General features: G+C 37.8%; 1 protein-coding gene across 3 annotated transcripts in view; it reads right to left on the bottom strand.

Moving 5' to 3' along the window:
• The window catches only part of vmp1 (vacuole membrane protein 1), a 53,931-nt gene that overhangs the window by 1,063 nt on the left and 37,375 nt on the right, over positions 1-15,493 (bottom strand). For all 3 annotated transcript variants that reach the window (XM_018755238.1, XM_018755237.2, XM_018755239.1), the window contains 2 exons: positions 15,159-15,220; positions 543-645 (listed from right to left, as the gene is read on the bottom strand). In XM_018755238.1, the coding sequence (XP_018610754.1) occupies positions 543-645; positions 15,159-15,220 (165 nt within the window). The remainder of the gene's footprint in view (positions 1-542; positions 646-15,158; positions 15,221-15,493) is intronic.

The following is a 15,493-nucleotide window of genomic DNA, read 5'->3' as shown; positions in this document are numbered from 1 at the left end:
AATTTGTAGGCAAGCCTATATTTTGCAGCTCTGCCTCTTAAGAGCATTGTTCCTTTTAAAGAAAAAGTTTACTATTCATCTGTTACACTACTATACTGAGCTATAAAACTAATGGCATTGTTACAAGCCACAAGCCCTGCAAGCAATTTCTGGCATTTGAAAAATAAATAGAACTTTTCAGGCACATTTCTCTTTCAGATTGATGTATTGTCCCAGTGCCCATTTGGATGGATACTTCACTGGCAGGAGCACAGGACCCAGCAGTCCTGCCCTGCCCCGCCCCGGCAACGCCCGCCCTCATGAGCGCCATCTCACTAGGACGCCCACAGACGGCTGCGCATGACTCAGCAAGCTCCACGGTTGTCCCAGAGTGCCACGCTCCCAGCCCCATGCCAGAGCGCTCCACTCAGCGTACGCAAACAAGAGTGGGGGGGGGGAGATTCAACAAAAACAAAAGGTGCCAGTGACCCCAAGTCAAGAGTGCTGAAGAAGCAGAAGACGGGAGTGGGGTTCGGGGTGAGGGTGTTGTCGAGTGAGCTTACCGCAGGCGTGCCCTCGCCACCTCGGTGGTGCAGCTTGACTCTCTGTGCCTCCAGGTAGTCGCTAAAGGGCTTCTGCAGGGAGGCACCCAGCACCGGGATCACTCTGGAACATCCACAGGCCGGCCAGAGAGAGAGAGCGACCAGAGCAAGAGCCGGGGGGGGGGGGGGGTGAGAGAGAGAGAGAGAGAGAGAGAGAGAGAGAGAGAGACCAGCAGGACACGTTACATCAACAGCTACTCACCATTCACTGAATTGGACAGCACAAAGGGTCGCCGTGCCCTGCCTGCCGCTATCATACATAATGCGTCACATTTAACTCTTGAGGTTGTGTGGCCCGTGCACAACGTTAAGCACAGCCAAAAGGTGGCCAACAGAATCGTTGGCTCCAAGAGACGCAAACTTTAGTTTTAAAAAATAAAATAAATACAAAATGCTAAAGCTGTATTTCCTATGTATTTTATTTTTATATATAAAAAAAAAAAAAAAAAACGAACAAGAGAGAGGAGGGGATGGCCTGTCCTTGTGTCTCCTGCAGTGCTTCCTCCAGACTGCTGAGAGAGAAATGAATGACTTCTCAGAACTCTCACATTTATCACCGGCAGTTCCTGTAAGAACTGGTTTCAGCCAATTAATGAGGAAGTGAGTCGTATCTGTGTCATCACTGGCTAAAAAAGGGACAGCCCAGCCCTCCAGAAAGAGAAAAAAGGCGGGGTGTTCCAATAAGACAGCCCATATTAGGAAAACCCTTTATAAGACTCAGCACAACTCTCTCCCTCCCTCCCACCTCTACAAAAAAAAGGAAAAAAGAAAGAACAAGAAAGAGGGGAAAAAAAAACACATTCAGTGGCACATAAAGTGGAACACCCCTCCCAAGTCAGGAGTTAGTTATTAATCACACAATACATACAGCAATGGAGACCCACAGTTAAGCTCTCTGTCACTTTATAACTACATATTATATATATTCGAGTCATTAAAATCATCTGTTGAAGTCTTGTCTTCCATGGCTCATGGAAATTCCTTAAAGACCCAAATGTATGTTTTGGGCCTGTCTGTCAAACTACGCTGTTGAGGGTTGAAGTGGGGTTTCTAGAAAACACCTCTCACACATCTCCAGCACCAAAGTGCGAGTCATCCTTCCACACAGAATGTGCTGGATAATGGCAGGCTTTACAACAGTCAAATTCTGCTTAACCATTAACTAATTACAATAGAATGGGAAGTAATGCTGGATATACTGGATAATAAAGTACACTTACGGTACATAGTACATAAACAGTGTCTGAGATAAACGACAACACCATGAACTGTTCTAACACACGAGCAAACCATCCACAGGAACACAAAAACAAGAAAACATCCCATATTAAATGACGCCACACAAGTATCTCTAATAAAGCCAGTACAGAAATGGACATACAACCTAATCCTGTAGCAAAGATAAAAAGTGGGAACATTAAAGCACAAACAGTATGAAGACATGCTTAAGCATAGGCTGATGAATTTCAGAGATGGCAGACTCATAGAAAATCTCAGAATGAGCGAGAGCGAGTCACGGCCTGGCGAGTCACACTTCGGCACATCGAGCCATCAAATGTCGAAAGCTCCCAGCCTTGTGGACGCCAGATGAGTTTTAACCACTTTTAACTTTAACATCATACAAGGCAGAACAACTCAAAAGACTCCGTAACAAACAGTATTTTTTTTTTTTTTTTTTTTTTTTACAGCTATGAATTCAACTTTCACCTTTATATAGACCTTTTCCCAAAAAAAAGATAAAAATAATGTAACTTCGTGTGCATCTTGTACAGTATTGTTTCATTATCGTTTAATAATTTTACAGATTTTAAGAGTAAAAAATGCCTGTAGTAAATTAAAAAAAAATTAACGGGTAAACCAATGTTTTTGTTCTCTTCTCTTTATGCGACAGTATTTGATTTGGCACCAAAATCAGTTCCTTTCCATAACATATTAAAAAGCCCAACCAGTAAATAAATAGACTTGCTACCAAAAAGTCAGGAATTTGCCAAACTCTTCTTTGAACAAAAATATGAGATGGTAATGAGACAAATCTTAAACTGTCAACTCAGTAGATGTAGAGGCATAACGATTCTCAGAAGGGGAAAAAAAAAAAAATCCCGATTTTAGGGGGAAAATTATACATTATACCAATTTTTGAAATGTTTGGAATTTTTCTCCTAAGATTATACTACAACGTCAGTGTGAAAAATTATGTTGTCCTGGAAGCAGTTTTTCTTAATAATAGGTAAATATTAGACCAAGCCAATTAACTAAATCAAAAAGCTAAATTAAAGAACCTAAAAATAGCTCTGCTGTTTCATAAAATGGAAAGGGGTGGGGGGGTGGTACGTTAAAAAAAAAAAAAAAAAAAAAATTCACCATCCTAGCACAGCAACTGAGCTACGTACACGATAAAAATAAAACTCATACACAAAATGTTTTTGCAATATATTCTCCTATGGTGATATAATAATATAAAGATGATACACTAACTTATTGCTGTGTATATGACTATTTTACAAATTTATTTAAGCGCTCAGAATTAAGAGAAAAATAAAAATCCTACACAGGAACTGTAAAACAGCATAGACAGATAAATTCACGAAAAATGCTAGCTGTACTGTATGAAAACATCACATTAACAACTGGATATCTAATGTACATAAAAAAATTCAAAAATTTAAACTAGAAGGATGAAACACCACCAGAGAAATATAAAATAAGTAATAAACTATAACTTCAAAAAACGTCAAAAAGTTAGTTATGCATCATTGCGTTCAAGTTACTAGAACTAAAATTTTGTGCACAAGCATACCACTGCTGGTAACAGAAAGCACTGAATTTTTAAACGGCAACATTTTCTGTGGAGAAAAAAAAAAAAAAAAAAAAAAAACAGAAAATACTCAATTCAATACTACGCACAAGTCAAATTATACATACACCTACAACATACAGAAGAACTAAGTGGTATTTTTCTGATTCACCAAAACTCTTTCCAATTTCATAACTGCCAGCCCAACATCTGCTAGAGAGTATTGTCTGAAGAATAACCCAGTAAAAATCTGTCCACCAAATATCTACTTTTATGAAAGATGGCTTGATAATTATCCCACAATACTGTTAGTTCAGTGCCAGCATTTCACACCATTTAAAAGCATTGGATGATGTTTTTAAGCTTCCGTTTGGTTACAAACCAGTTTTCAAAAAGGATATCTACAAAAATATAACTAACACACTTTTCCATGGCAATGCACAAGAAGGCCTTTCTGGCAAAAACCTCCATCTATTGAAAGCTCAATCCGAGAGCTGCACTGATTTACACTTACACTTACAGACACACAAAGCAGAAACTAAGAAATTAACTCAACAGCAGCAGACAAATAAAGTCCAATATTTTAAGAACTTGGACCAGCACAACAGCCTACATACAAGTCAAAGTTCACAGTATGACTGTGACAGGTCCCAGAGACTGTCTGTCCATGTGAGAGATGATTAAGAAGTGACACAAGATTGAGAGAGGAATTGTGTTTAGCTGATGCTACACTTCTGAGCTGCTCATCATGAGTTCATCAGCTGCTGTCTGAGGTCAGCACTGATCTAGGAGAAAGGTGACTCAAGCTCTAGGGTTAGGGGTTGTTTCCATCTACTTTTTCCCAGAGCAGCTACAACACTGAGTCATTCAAACCCTGGCTGTCATTTCTAGGCAACTTGACAAAAAAATGTAATGAAGAAACAACAGAAGCTGAACAAGCCACAGCCGCACGCACTTCCAACATCGCGAGAAGGAGAATGGCGCCCGCCACCAAGCTCACAACGCTCGTTTAAGTCTAACAGCTGAGAGGAAGCGAAGCAACAAAGGCCACAAGGATGCCACCCGAGTCTTCTGTCTGAAGCAACTTTGATTCAGATTGAAACACTTACTACCCATGGCTTTACGTATTCAAATATGGAACGGAATATCCCAAAATGAGAGGTGAGGCAAAACTGATTCATCATCAGTTACCAACAGACAGTAAAGTAAGGATTGCTCATAATTTTCATATGCAGGTACTGTGAACACTTTTTCTACATGGAGCATCGCATACTTAACCCAGAAAAGAGTTAAAGGGTTAAAATGTGGCAGACAACGTTCAGAATTTTAATGAGATATCATTTCCTGCTGCCGTTAAAGATTTTTTTTAACCATTCATTTCCTTGCAACCAAATTCCACTGGTGATGAGTCAGAGTGAACCTTTGTGACTCTGGTTCCACCGAAGCGCCACACATCTACTCTCTGATGAGGGTACAGGCAGCCTTCACTAATAAGAGAAACCCATGCTGTCAAAGTCCCAACCCATGGATAAGCCATGTGAAGAGGACACATTCAGAAAAACCCAATCAACCCCATTGTTTGGAAGCAGAACCCAATCTAATAAAATCTACAGATCTAAGAGATATGCAAAACACATGTATACTTCTATACAGTTTCCTGCACTTCAAGCTCACATAAAGACCAGTACTGGGGGAAAAAAGGGAAGGGAGAGGAAAAAAAAAAAAAACAGTAAATTAATTAAATATGGGGTAAATGGTAAAAATGAAAAGCTTGACCAGTTTGTGGTGGAAACCCTTGAATCACTCCTATTTTTCAGTGTGCCATGCTGTTCTCTCAATTAATAAGGATTCTTCCCAGTGACCTCATCAAGAAACCATGAAGTTTGTCTCGGACGAAGATCTGCAAAATCTGGAAATAAATCAGAGGTTGGGAGTTTTAACCATCTGTTTGTACTATGACCTGCTCAGATTGTCTTCTTACAAAAACAAAGAATTAAACAAGCTGGGGGGGGGGGGGGGGGGCCTGGGGGCACTAAGCATGAGGTAATTTTTTGAGGCAGTCGGGTGACTTATGTGCACAAGTGTGTTGGGACTGCCAGCCCAATTTCTCTATTGGGAACTTACTGCCAGGAAAAGATGAAGCAATTACAAGTCTGCTTCTCAATGTTCTCAGTTACACTGAATGCATTTCCTGACTTGTTCAGTAACCCCCACCTGAAACACCTGGGGAGCCTTCAGATGCAAATACCCTGGCATCAAACTGTGCCCATACCTGCAGGCAGCCAATGGTCAAGCTAGAGTCAGGCCTGAATCAGCATCTACAGCACTGCAACACTACAGGTTGAAGTCTCCACCTACAGAGGGCACAACACATTACTAGTCTGCCCTCTAATCAATCCCAACAATGGGGGGCAATGGCAACTTCTTGTACAAAACAAACTGCTCCAATAAACTGGAGTTTAATCAGTTAAACAGCATTGCATTATTTAATAGAAGTAGGCTACTAAAATGGTCAGGCAGTCAAGTACAGATAGAATTTGCCATAATTACTTTAATTAGGTAATAAAAAATGTGTACAATCACAGGGAAATACACTTAAGTCATAATGGGGGAAAAAACCTCTGTAATGTACCATTTACCTTCAGAATTTCCCTATTTCTACCCACAAACCAAAAAGGATTACTGTACAACAGATTGGATGTCAAAGTCTCTGTGTGCACTAGAAATCTCCACCAGATATAAGGCTCATGTGACTCAAACACAGTGTGACTGCATTATTACTGCAAATTTTACCCAAAGACCTTGATCGAGGAAAGTGCAGACAGATTGGTTTCAGATTATCTGAATTTATGTAATGATACAGAGCTACAAAAAATAAAGTAATAAGTGAGAGGAGTCAAAGGACATTTAGTATTGTTAATTTTAACTAAGAATTTAAATCTGAGGGAGGGAGATAGGATAAAGTTAGATATGACAACGATTACAATGAAAAATATAAAACGTCTAAGCTTTATTTTTCACATGTACATTGACAATACTTTTTAAAATTTTATAAATGTGAACGAACCATTTCCAATAAAATGATAAATGAAAATATGTTGCTTTAATGAATGCTTTTCTCCCCCAAATCAAAATGGATAAGAAACACCACATTTACAGACAATTCAGAATATTCCCATAGGCCTATTAAACTAGTGCTGATGCTGTAAGAAATGTGCTACTGAGAAAGAAGTTTGACCCTACAAAATAAAAGTCAGAGGAAGAAAATCTCTACAACTTTGTAAAATGCAAAGAAATGTCAAATCTACATTTACTACACAGTTATACAAAACAGAATAGTACCAGCACTTTAAATTGTCATAAGACTGCAAATCATTTCAAAACATGTAAAGCAAGCGAATCTGTGACTTCCAGAAACAAATCATGAAGTACTGTACTAACACCTTAATGAATTACGCTGAATTGAGATGAGGTACAACACAGCACCACAGTGCTCATGTAAGAACATTTAAGTTAGATTTAGATAAATGTGGTAAATTGAAAAACATGTAAGAGCATCAGGGGATTAAATGATGTTCAACTCAATTTTTCCTAACATCTGTAGACATTAAGTGGTCAGAGAAGGCACTGACTGAACAATGGACAGGAGGGGAGGGAAGGAGACAAAAACAAATGTGTCAAAGATGAATAAGACAGGAAGCAACTCAACACAATAAGCACATGGCCATAAAGTACAACTCAAGTCTACTGCGTAGACAAAGGGCCCTCAATGGTCAAGATTAAAGGTTAACTCATGCAGACTCCGGTATCTGAAATATCTCTGGGGTTGAATAAAACTGAAAATATGCAGTTGACAGGTTACTTTCAAGTTCTTACAGCTCCCTAAAAGGTCAACGGTCCGCTAATGAGGATCACATTCTACAAATCAGATCTAAGTGTTTAACAATTCCCAACTGGACTGACGTTCCAGAGGAGACACCAGAGTGTGTGATTGTTAGATATTTGGCAGAAATCAAACAGACACTTACTAAACAAGGCCAATGTAGAAAGTATTGGGGGGGGGCTGAAGGCAACCTGGAAGGCACCATATAAAGTTTAATAGCACGTAATGAAAACTGTCAAGTTCAGTCTTTCCTCCTGTTTCACTGAGCCCAAAGATCCATAAAAAGAAATTCCACTATATATTGACAAGTAGGTCAAAAAGGCATTCACTCCTGATCAATGCCATCTTTGTCAAGGAGACTGTTCCTCAGGTGACTGAGGCCCAAAATTCCCAGCCTACTGAGCAATGGGTAATTCTGATGAAATCACTGCTGAAACAACTCTTCAATAACCTCTCTTCTGTGGATGGATCTCAGAGAACCAATATGCTCATTGTCCTGTCCTACCCCACCCAGAGATGATTTTTTTAAAAAACCATACAAGAAAGAGCAGGACAATCTAGAAAACAGTATTTTAATAAAATGGTTAAAAAAAAAAAAAAAAAAAAAAAGCAGTTATTTTAAAGCAGCTTTCATTAAATGTGCTAAATCTTACTTATTTTCAGATGCCTAGCTTCTTGTGAAGGAGTATAAAGAGTAGACCTCCCTTGGGTACCCCTGCATTCACTGTGTGTTTTCAACTGTAAATTATTTTAATTTTTAGAATTAAACATTTCCTGGTTTGGGGAACGAGTGGACAAAGTACTGGTATTCCTCTCACCAATGCCTGGATGGGTTCTGTAGTAGTCAAAACAGAGGCATGTTCCAGCACTCGCAATGAGCTCCCTTTCCATATGCAGGTTTGCCATATGTCAATGAAAAGATAGCTCTGTAAAAAGGTCAGCTGCCTTTTTTTGGATAATGTGTTTTTAACAGGAGCAAACCGCAACTTTGTGAGTGGTTGGGAATGAAATGTACACATTTGCATGGGAAAGAAGGGAATTCCCTCATTCCCACATACCTTACCACCATTCCTGTAACCATTTAAATTCTCAGGGGGCATGCTCACCTGCAGCTTTAGGGTCATGAATTTCAACAGCCAACAAATGACGCTGAACAAGTGACTGAAAAACAAGGCTACCACACCATTGCCAAGGATAAATGGTATCTAATAAATACATTAAAAATAATACTTATATGAAATTCAGTATTCATAGGTTTGCAATTAGAAATAATATAATTAAAGCAGCTTTATTATATATAACGCAGGCAAGGACAAAGTACATAATGTTATAGACTTTGGGAGTTCCAACCTGGAATGCATATATTATACTTCAAAAAAAAGGCAAATGCATATGATGCATTCATTCCAGCTGATTCAGACATGACGCTTTTGAAAAGGAATGCACCTTAGAGACCAGCTTTTCACCTCACCTCAGGTGCAAGCAGATGGGGAGGTAAACCAGGCACTCCAACCAGCAAGGCCACGTCACACACAAAAGACAAAAAGGGTGAATCCCCTAGCTCCAAGGCCAGCAGTCTAACAGACTAGTACCCTTTCATAGGTGAGCACTAGCATAAAAGCAAGAAAAAGAAAACTTGGATCTAACATAAAACGTATGGATGACACCAATATGCCATCAAAAGATGATTGATGATAACTAAGCTATAATTGAAGAATCTGCATGGTTTCCATTGATGTGCAAGCACCCATTGCAATAGTTAGAGAGGCAAAAAAAGGAGAGCGAAAAATAAAGAAGAGGTCCTAGTTCTCTCATTGTACTGAATTATGACTTTCACTTTGATGAAGCATTAGGCTGGTCCAAGACTGTGTGAAGATCAGGCACCAGCAAGAATATGGCAAGACAGACAGACATTTCTATGGTCCATCCAGCTCACAATTAACAGGATGAAAAGATGAGGAGTTTAAGTCATCACTATCATTTGTGTGTGACTCCTTTATTGCCGAGAATATAACCATAAGCATGGAAAAAAAAAAAAAAAAAAACAACATGTAAATACGTAAAGCATGAAATCATGCGTAATCACACAGAAGAATCATGGACACATGTCTTCCCGAAAGGGACAGGTGGGCCTGCTCAGATTTATATTTGAAAACTCAGCACACAGAGCCATATCAGCTTAAAATCATTAAGTCACTCTTAGAACCAGCCTTCATAATTTCATCTAGTAAGAACAATTTAGTGTATGCCACTATCTACACTGTACTATCATGTTCTACCTGTGGCAATGTTGATTCTTAAAGTGTCTAGTGTGTGTCATATAGAGAGTTTACCAACTAAAGGTTAAAAACTGCAAAGTCCAATAAAAGCAGATAAATAAAAACAGAAGGCAATTCATAAAAGCCTGGCACAACTAACATCATAATCTTCCCTAGAAGAATGTAAATGCTTAAATATTAACTTTAAATGCTTTCAGTAAATGAAAATGTGATGCATATTTTTGAAGGGGATTTCACCTCTTAAAGTCTCAGTTGCGTCAGAGTATATGAAAAGGTCAGATTTTCACTTGAGAGAGGTTCCTGAATTTTGTTTTTTGTTAGACTCCAGATGTTATAACTGACAGTCTGAAAGGGGCACATCTTCACAATGTGGTGGGCAGATCGGATCGGGGGGGCAGAAATGCCTTGATGTGTAAACTACAAAAAAAAAAAAAAACACTGAAAATTGCAGATCTGCAGACTGTAGGAGTGGCCTTTAAATTTTCTGAAGGGGAGGAACAATATATTTACAGGTACAACACTGTTGATTATGCACTATAATACTGTACTACTCAGCCTTTGCTTTCTCACCTACTGAGCTCTATAGCCCTGATTCATGACAATGAAGCGCACGTTAGCTCAAATGACTAGCAGGCCTATTTTCTTAAAAAATAAATTTCCAGGTTTTTTCCCCAGCACAAATTAGATTGGTACCAGTTTTATTATTATGACAATGCAATAGATGAAAGTTTAATTACTAAGGCACAACCTCTGTCCTGAAATTATGGAACAAATCAAATTACTTTTTTCCTACCTTTATGGGAAAAATATGAAACAGATATACCTGAGAAATAGTCTTAATTAAATACGAAAAACAAAGATCTGGTGAAATGAGACTATGGGAATAGAAGAATGGCTTACATGTATGTCTTTTTGTATAGAAAGAATTTTAGAAATATTTTTCAGCAATGAGTAAAATGTATTGTTCAAGCCAATTCATCTTTGGCCAAAAGGACCACATCCTAAAATGAACACGATTCAAAATACATTTAATGAATAAATCTTCAAGGCTTAATGATTCTTTACATTTATTCAACATCCTTTTTCGTGTCACTTTGGAGAGACAAGATTAAACAAATAAATGTAAATCTTTAATTTTAAATGAACTAATAATTATTCAGTTTTAAAAAAAAAAAAAAAAAAAAAAAAAAAAAAAAAAAAAAAACCTTTTTTTAAACATGGTCCCTACAGTATTCATCATCATCATCATAGTCCTAAAAAACTAGATGTGTCAAGTTAATCTTGACAACTGTGTCAAAGCATTTGACCAAAAAAAAAAAAAAAAAAAAATCCTTCAGGTCAAATCACTTGCCCACCTAATGTCAAGAAAAAAAGTTAACCATACCTGACTTTTTTGTCTTAAGAAAAATTAATGAAAAGAAGATTAATATACTTGAAAGTAATACCAAAATTTGGATTAAGAAAACATGAAAATAAGGGCAATAAAAATATTTTTGTCATGGGACCCAAATATATTTAATAAAACATTGACTTGGAAACTTTTTACTCCCAGATGCATGAGGTACATTTATGGAATTTGATTGAATTTGAGCGTGGCTGCTTTATTCAAAGTTCTCAGACTGTGCTTTTTCAGCAAATATTACCTTTGTAAATGGGTAAAACCTGACAACTCTACACTCTTCTGGATACTTCTTGTGAAACCTTTATCTTTCATTCAAAAAAAATATCAGGCAATGCACTAAATAGAAAAGAATGGTTAGTTGGTTCTTTCAAAATTAAATTTTTTATAGTTAGACTTCGCCAAAAACTAGACAAAATGGAATCTATTCAGCATTTTAATAATCATTTGTTAAAACAATCCTATTGATTTGAGCAAGAAATTCAAAATACTGAAAATCATCTACATTATATCAGCAAAAAAGAGGGAAAATAAAAAAAACATAGTTTTCATTATGACATTTTAACGGAAAATTAAATAGAGCACCATTTAAATCACAGATCCTGCATAGCTATAAAATTTAAGTTGGAAGGCAAAAAAGAAACATTTGCATTGTCCATTGTCATGCCAAATTAAATGTAAGAAGTGAGTCTACATTTCTCCATCAGGATATTACTATATCAGTTTAAACTTTCAATATAAACTATTTTTAGTGTTGTTATCTATGCCTCTTCGCACGTTCACTTTCAAAAGTTTGAGTCTGAGTAGTGAAAAAGAAAAGTAGCAGACAGGCTTTTCGACACTTTCCATGTGTTTTACTGACTGAAAGAGCCCTTAAACTGCTCAAGACAGACAAAGACACCTCCAGCAGATCTGAGAACTTGACAAAAGGGGAGAGGAAAATGTAAGTTCAAGGAACACTGAAATCTAAAAATCTCCAAAATTCTTATACATGTGGCCCATACACATTTAATAATATATTAAATATGATTTACATTTATTTATGTAGCACACGCTTTTCTCCAAAGCAACTTCCAATGAAGACTATGCAGTGTTATCAGCCTGATATAGGCAAAAATTCCACTTATAAAGACAGGTCATTGTTGGAAGCTGGCTTGGTCCAAATTACATTACATTTCTTTTACATTAGTGTACAATGTATAATGACTATAGAGAAGTAATAATGCTGCACATTATACAAAAATACGTGTATTCTGTCTTTCATTAGATTCCATAAATTAGATTTTGGAAAAGATGAAGTATCAACAGAAAGTGCAAACATCTGAGAATTTAATATTTAGCTGGTGCTTATAGCTATTGCCCAGTTAGCACTGTATGTGGTCAAGGATGGTATGCTTGAATAAGTGTCCCATTTTTGAACCATGTTTACTGATGCTCACTTTGGGGACTGCACTCATAATCATACATGGTCCAGAAGCCTGTAAAATAGTACGAAGGGTAGAAACAACAATCTCTCATCACAGTCATTAAAAATATTATTTTTGACAATAAACTACAATATTCTTAACAGAACAGCACATCTTAAACTTTGTCCAAGATGGAAAAAACCATTTGAAATGCATAATCGTACAGACACAGTTTCCCTTTGCAACAATACATTGTAATGTATAGACAATTTCAAATTAAGGAGGTAAGTCTTAACAGTTTTCTGTATTTTTGGTGGGGGGGAATATAGTGAAATTGATTGTAAAATAAATATACACAGAAATATTGTATTTATATTTTAAGCTTCTGCATCATATGACAGGGACAAAAATATTTAAAAAATATTTTAGGTTTTTTAAATTCATTTTGCAACATGTTCTTAATGTGCCCTGTATGATTTTAACAAAATATTCAAATTCATAGATGCCATTTCTCTAAAGGTTATTTAAAAACATTACCAGGACATAAGACCTCACAGGAGAAGGCATGTCCCCCAGTATCAGTTAGCAGGCACGTGTGGTTACTGACAGCATTTTGATCCCTAAACGCAATGTTATTTGTGTATACACTTGTAAACACCTCAATTTAATACACTGCAGGTTAGCTTTTATGTTGCTTTTTCATGAAATAATGGGACAACCTGCCTTGGCAAACATTCAGGTTTGCACTATGATTTCAAATTTCTACAATCAAATGAGTATAGGAGAGTAAGGAGGCCAACTCAGTGTTAGGGATAACAGAGACCTGCAGCTCTGACCTCAGAGATGCACTGGTGAGATGCAGGAGAAGGTGACCAAGCCTAACGGCTTATACTGAGAGTGGAGAACTGCATGCTCCACAACAGTCACAGCTCAATGCAGTTGATGCAAGGACAATGCTTCCTAGGAACAAAAGTTTGTTGTAAAAACCTGGCTAAACTACATCATTAGACACAAAATAATGTCATAAAAAACATCCCATGAAAAAAAGCTGTTTAAAAACAAAAGTACATACATGAGTCCTGTGGCGGGGAGGTGGGGTATACTGCTATGTGACACTTGATAGATTTGGCAAATGAAGGGTTATCACGGGGCAAGTAGAAAAATCAGTGACTTTTTGGTCAATGTAGGTCAGAGCTTCATCTGCACATTAATGAGGTGATCCGAAAAGATGTAAAACCCAGTAGAGGGGTCACATTCCAGAAGTTAACAGTTATCTAGCTGAAAGGGGAAACTGGCAAGAGAAAAAAAAACCCTTTCTGACAAATACAGAAACTTGTCAGTCATCTAGAATACAAGTCTCTCTGAATGGTTCGATGCTTTTATCAGCTTATCAATGATTTTTTTTTTTTAACCACCAAAAGACCTGCACTATGACTAAATTTTACAATGCTCAACTGTTTAAAATAAAGATCAAAACTATGACCGCACAAGTGCACATTATACACATTCATTTTATAAATGTTGTATTTCTCTTATCATGTACCATTCACAATCAGGTAAGTCATTTTTGACTTAGCATTCTGTCACAACAAGACTTTAGTAGTGTAACATTTGAGAGGGAAAACAGATTATAGTATAAGTGTGTAATTCAGGAATATCACGTGGAGGCTGGGCTGATGCAATCCCCGCCTGAGATTGCAGAATAGTAGCATGCCTCCAAGCGTACACAAGTGACTGATTTGGGACACTCCCGGAGCCAGGTGCAAGAGCTCTGACATTGTCTCAGGATGCAAGAGGTAGAGGGGACAAGAATGGTGACCCCCAGACAAGCAAAACCACAGACTGACGATGCCGTCCAGGGGCCTTTATTGGACAGGTTTCTCGTAGGTTTGGAGAAAACGGCACGCCAGCTGTCTGGTATCACTGGACCCTGCCTTCTGGGACTATTACACAGCCCCCTTGTATGACTAAGCTCCTCAGTTCCTTCTCCTGAGAACTCACACCCAAAAAGGACTCAATATTTTTACAATGGAGGTGGCCAACACAGGGTGTGCAAATTTTCACTGTACCTGAACTCTTAATTAAATTCATTACAGTCCTTGGTGATCTCATTTGCTGCATCTTTTTGTGGAGATCAAATAAAAAAAAAAAAAAAAGGATTTCTCAGAAACCAGTGACACTGCAGCTTGCAAGGCCCACCTGTGCCATTTCAGAAGCTCAAACTGGAATGTGGAACTCATTTTTGTGGAGAAGCACTGTTTTTCAAAACAAAGGGCTTGATTGCTTCAACTGAGTACCACATTTAACTAATTCTGCCTCTGCTTTCAGTACACCAATTCATTCACTGCAAGATAAAAAACACATTGACATAAATGACAAGAATTCCTGATGTGGTATGTGCCGAATGCAAGTTGGTGGCATGCGAAAGACCAAATTAATACAGAGATCAAAACAAAATGAACATACCATAGGATTTCAGACCAGCATTATCAGAACAGTAAGTTATTCTACCCTTGCAATCAAAGAACCATATTTGAAAACCAGCTGGAATTGCAGTGCATGAAAAAAATGATTGCAATATCCCAAAGATGTCTTCCACTTTAAATTAATTCACAAGTCCACCACAATCAAAAAAAAATCATGAGCCCAACCCTCAGCCTTGGATGTCAACGGTTTCATGCACACTGCTCAGGCAACACCAAAAAAGGGAGAGTCTGAACCTCTCATTCACGCTTCCTCTGTCAGTTCATCTCAAGCTCTGAACCACCCACCCACTCTCCTTTCCACATTTTAAAGTCATTGGTTAAATTACTCACCCGATCAGGGAGACCATCTGTTCCACTATGTGCTTGCTGAACGTTATGATAACAAACAGTTTCTGTTGGGGGGGGAGAACAGAAAAGAATTGAGAAAATATCAAGGCTCAATTACATAGAGTGGGTTAATGACAAGACAAGGCATCTCAAGGCATGACTGTCAATCCCAGTTTGGATTCACACTTAGTGGCTACAACTAGAACAGGAAATTAACACAGCAGATGCTGGTCATTGAGGAGAGGTTGAAAGTGGTTTGAGGTCTGTGACGCATGTCTACCACCTCCATAAGTCATGAAAGAACTGGAGGGAGCAGTAACTGTTTAAAAAGGTGAGGA

This window comes from Scleropages formosus, chromosome 4 (assembly GCF_900964775.1).
Source record: "Scleropages formosus chromosome 4, fSclFor1.1, whole genome shotgun sequence".
Lineage (NCBI taxonomy): Eukaryota > Metazoa > Chordata > Actinopteri > Osteoglossiformes > Osteoglossidae > Scleropages > Scleropages formosus.
Note: the sequence above shows the minus strand (reverse complement) of the source record. Positions and strands in the feature narration are given on the sequence as shown.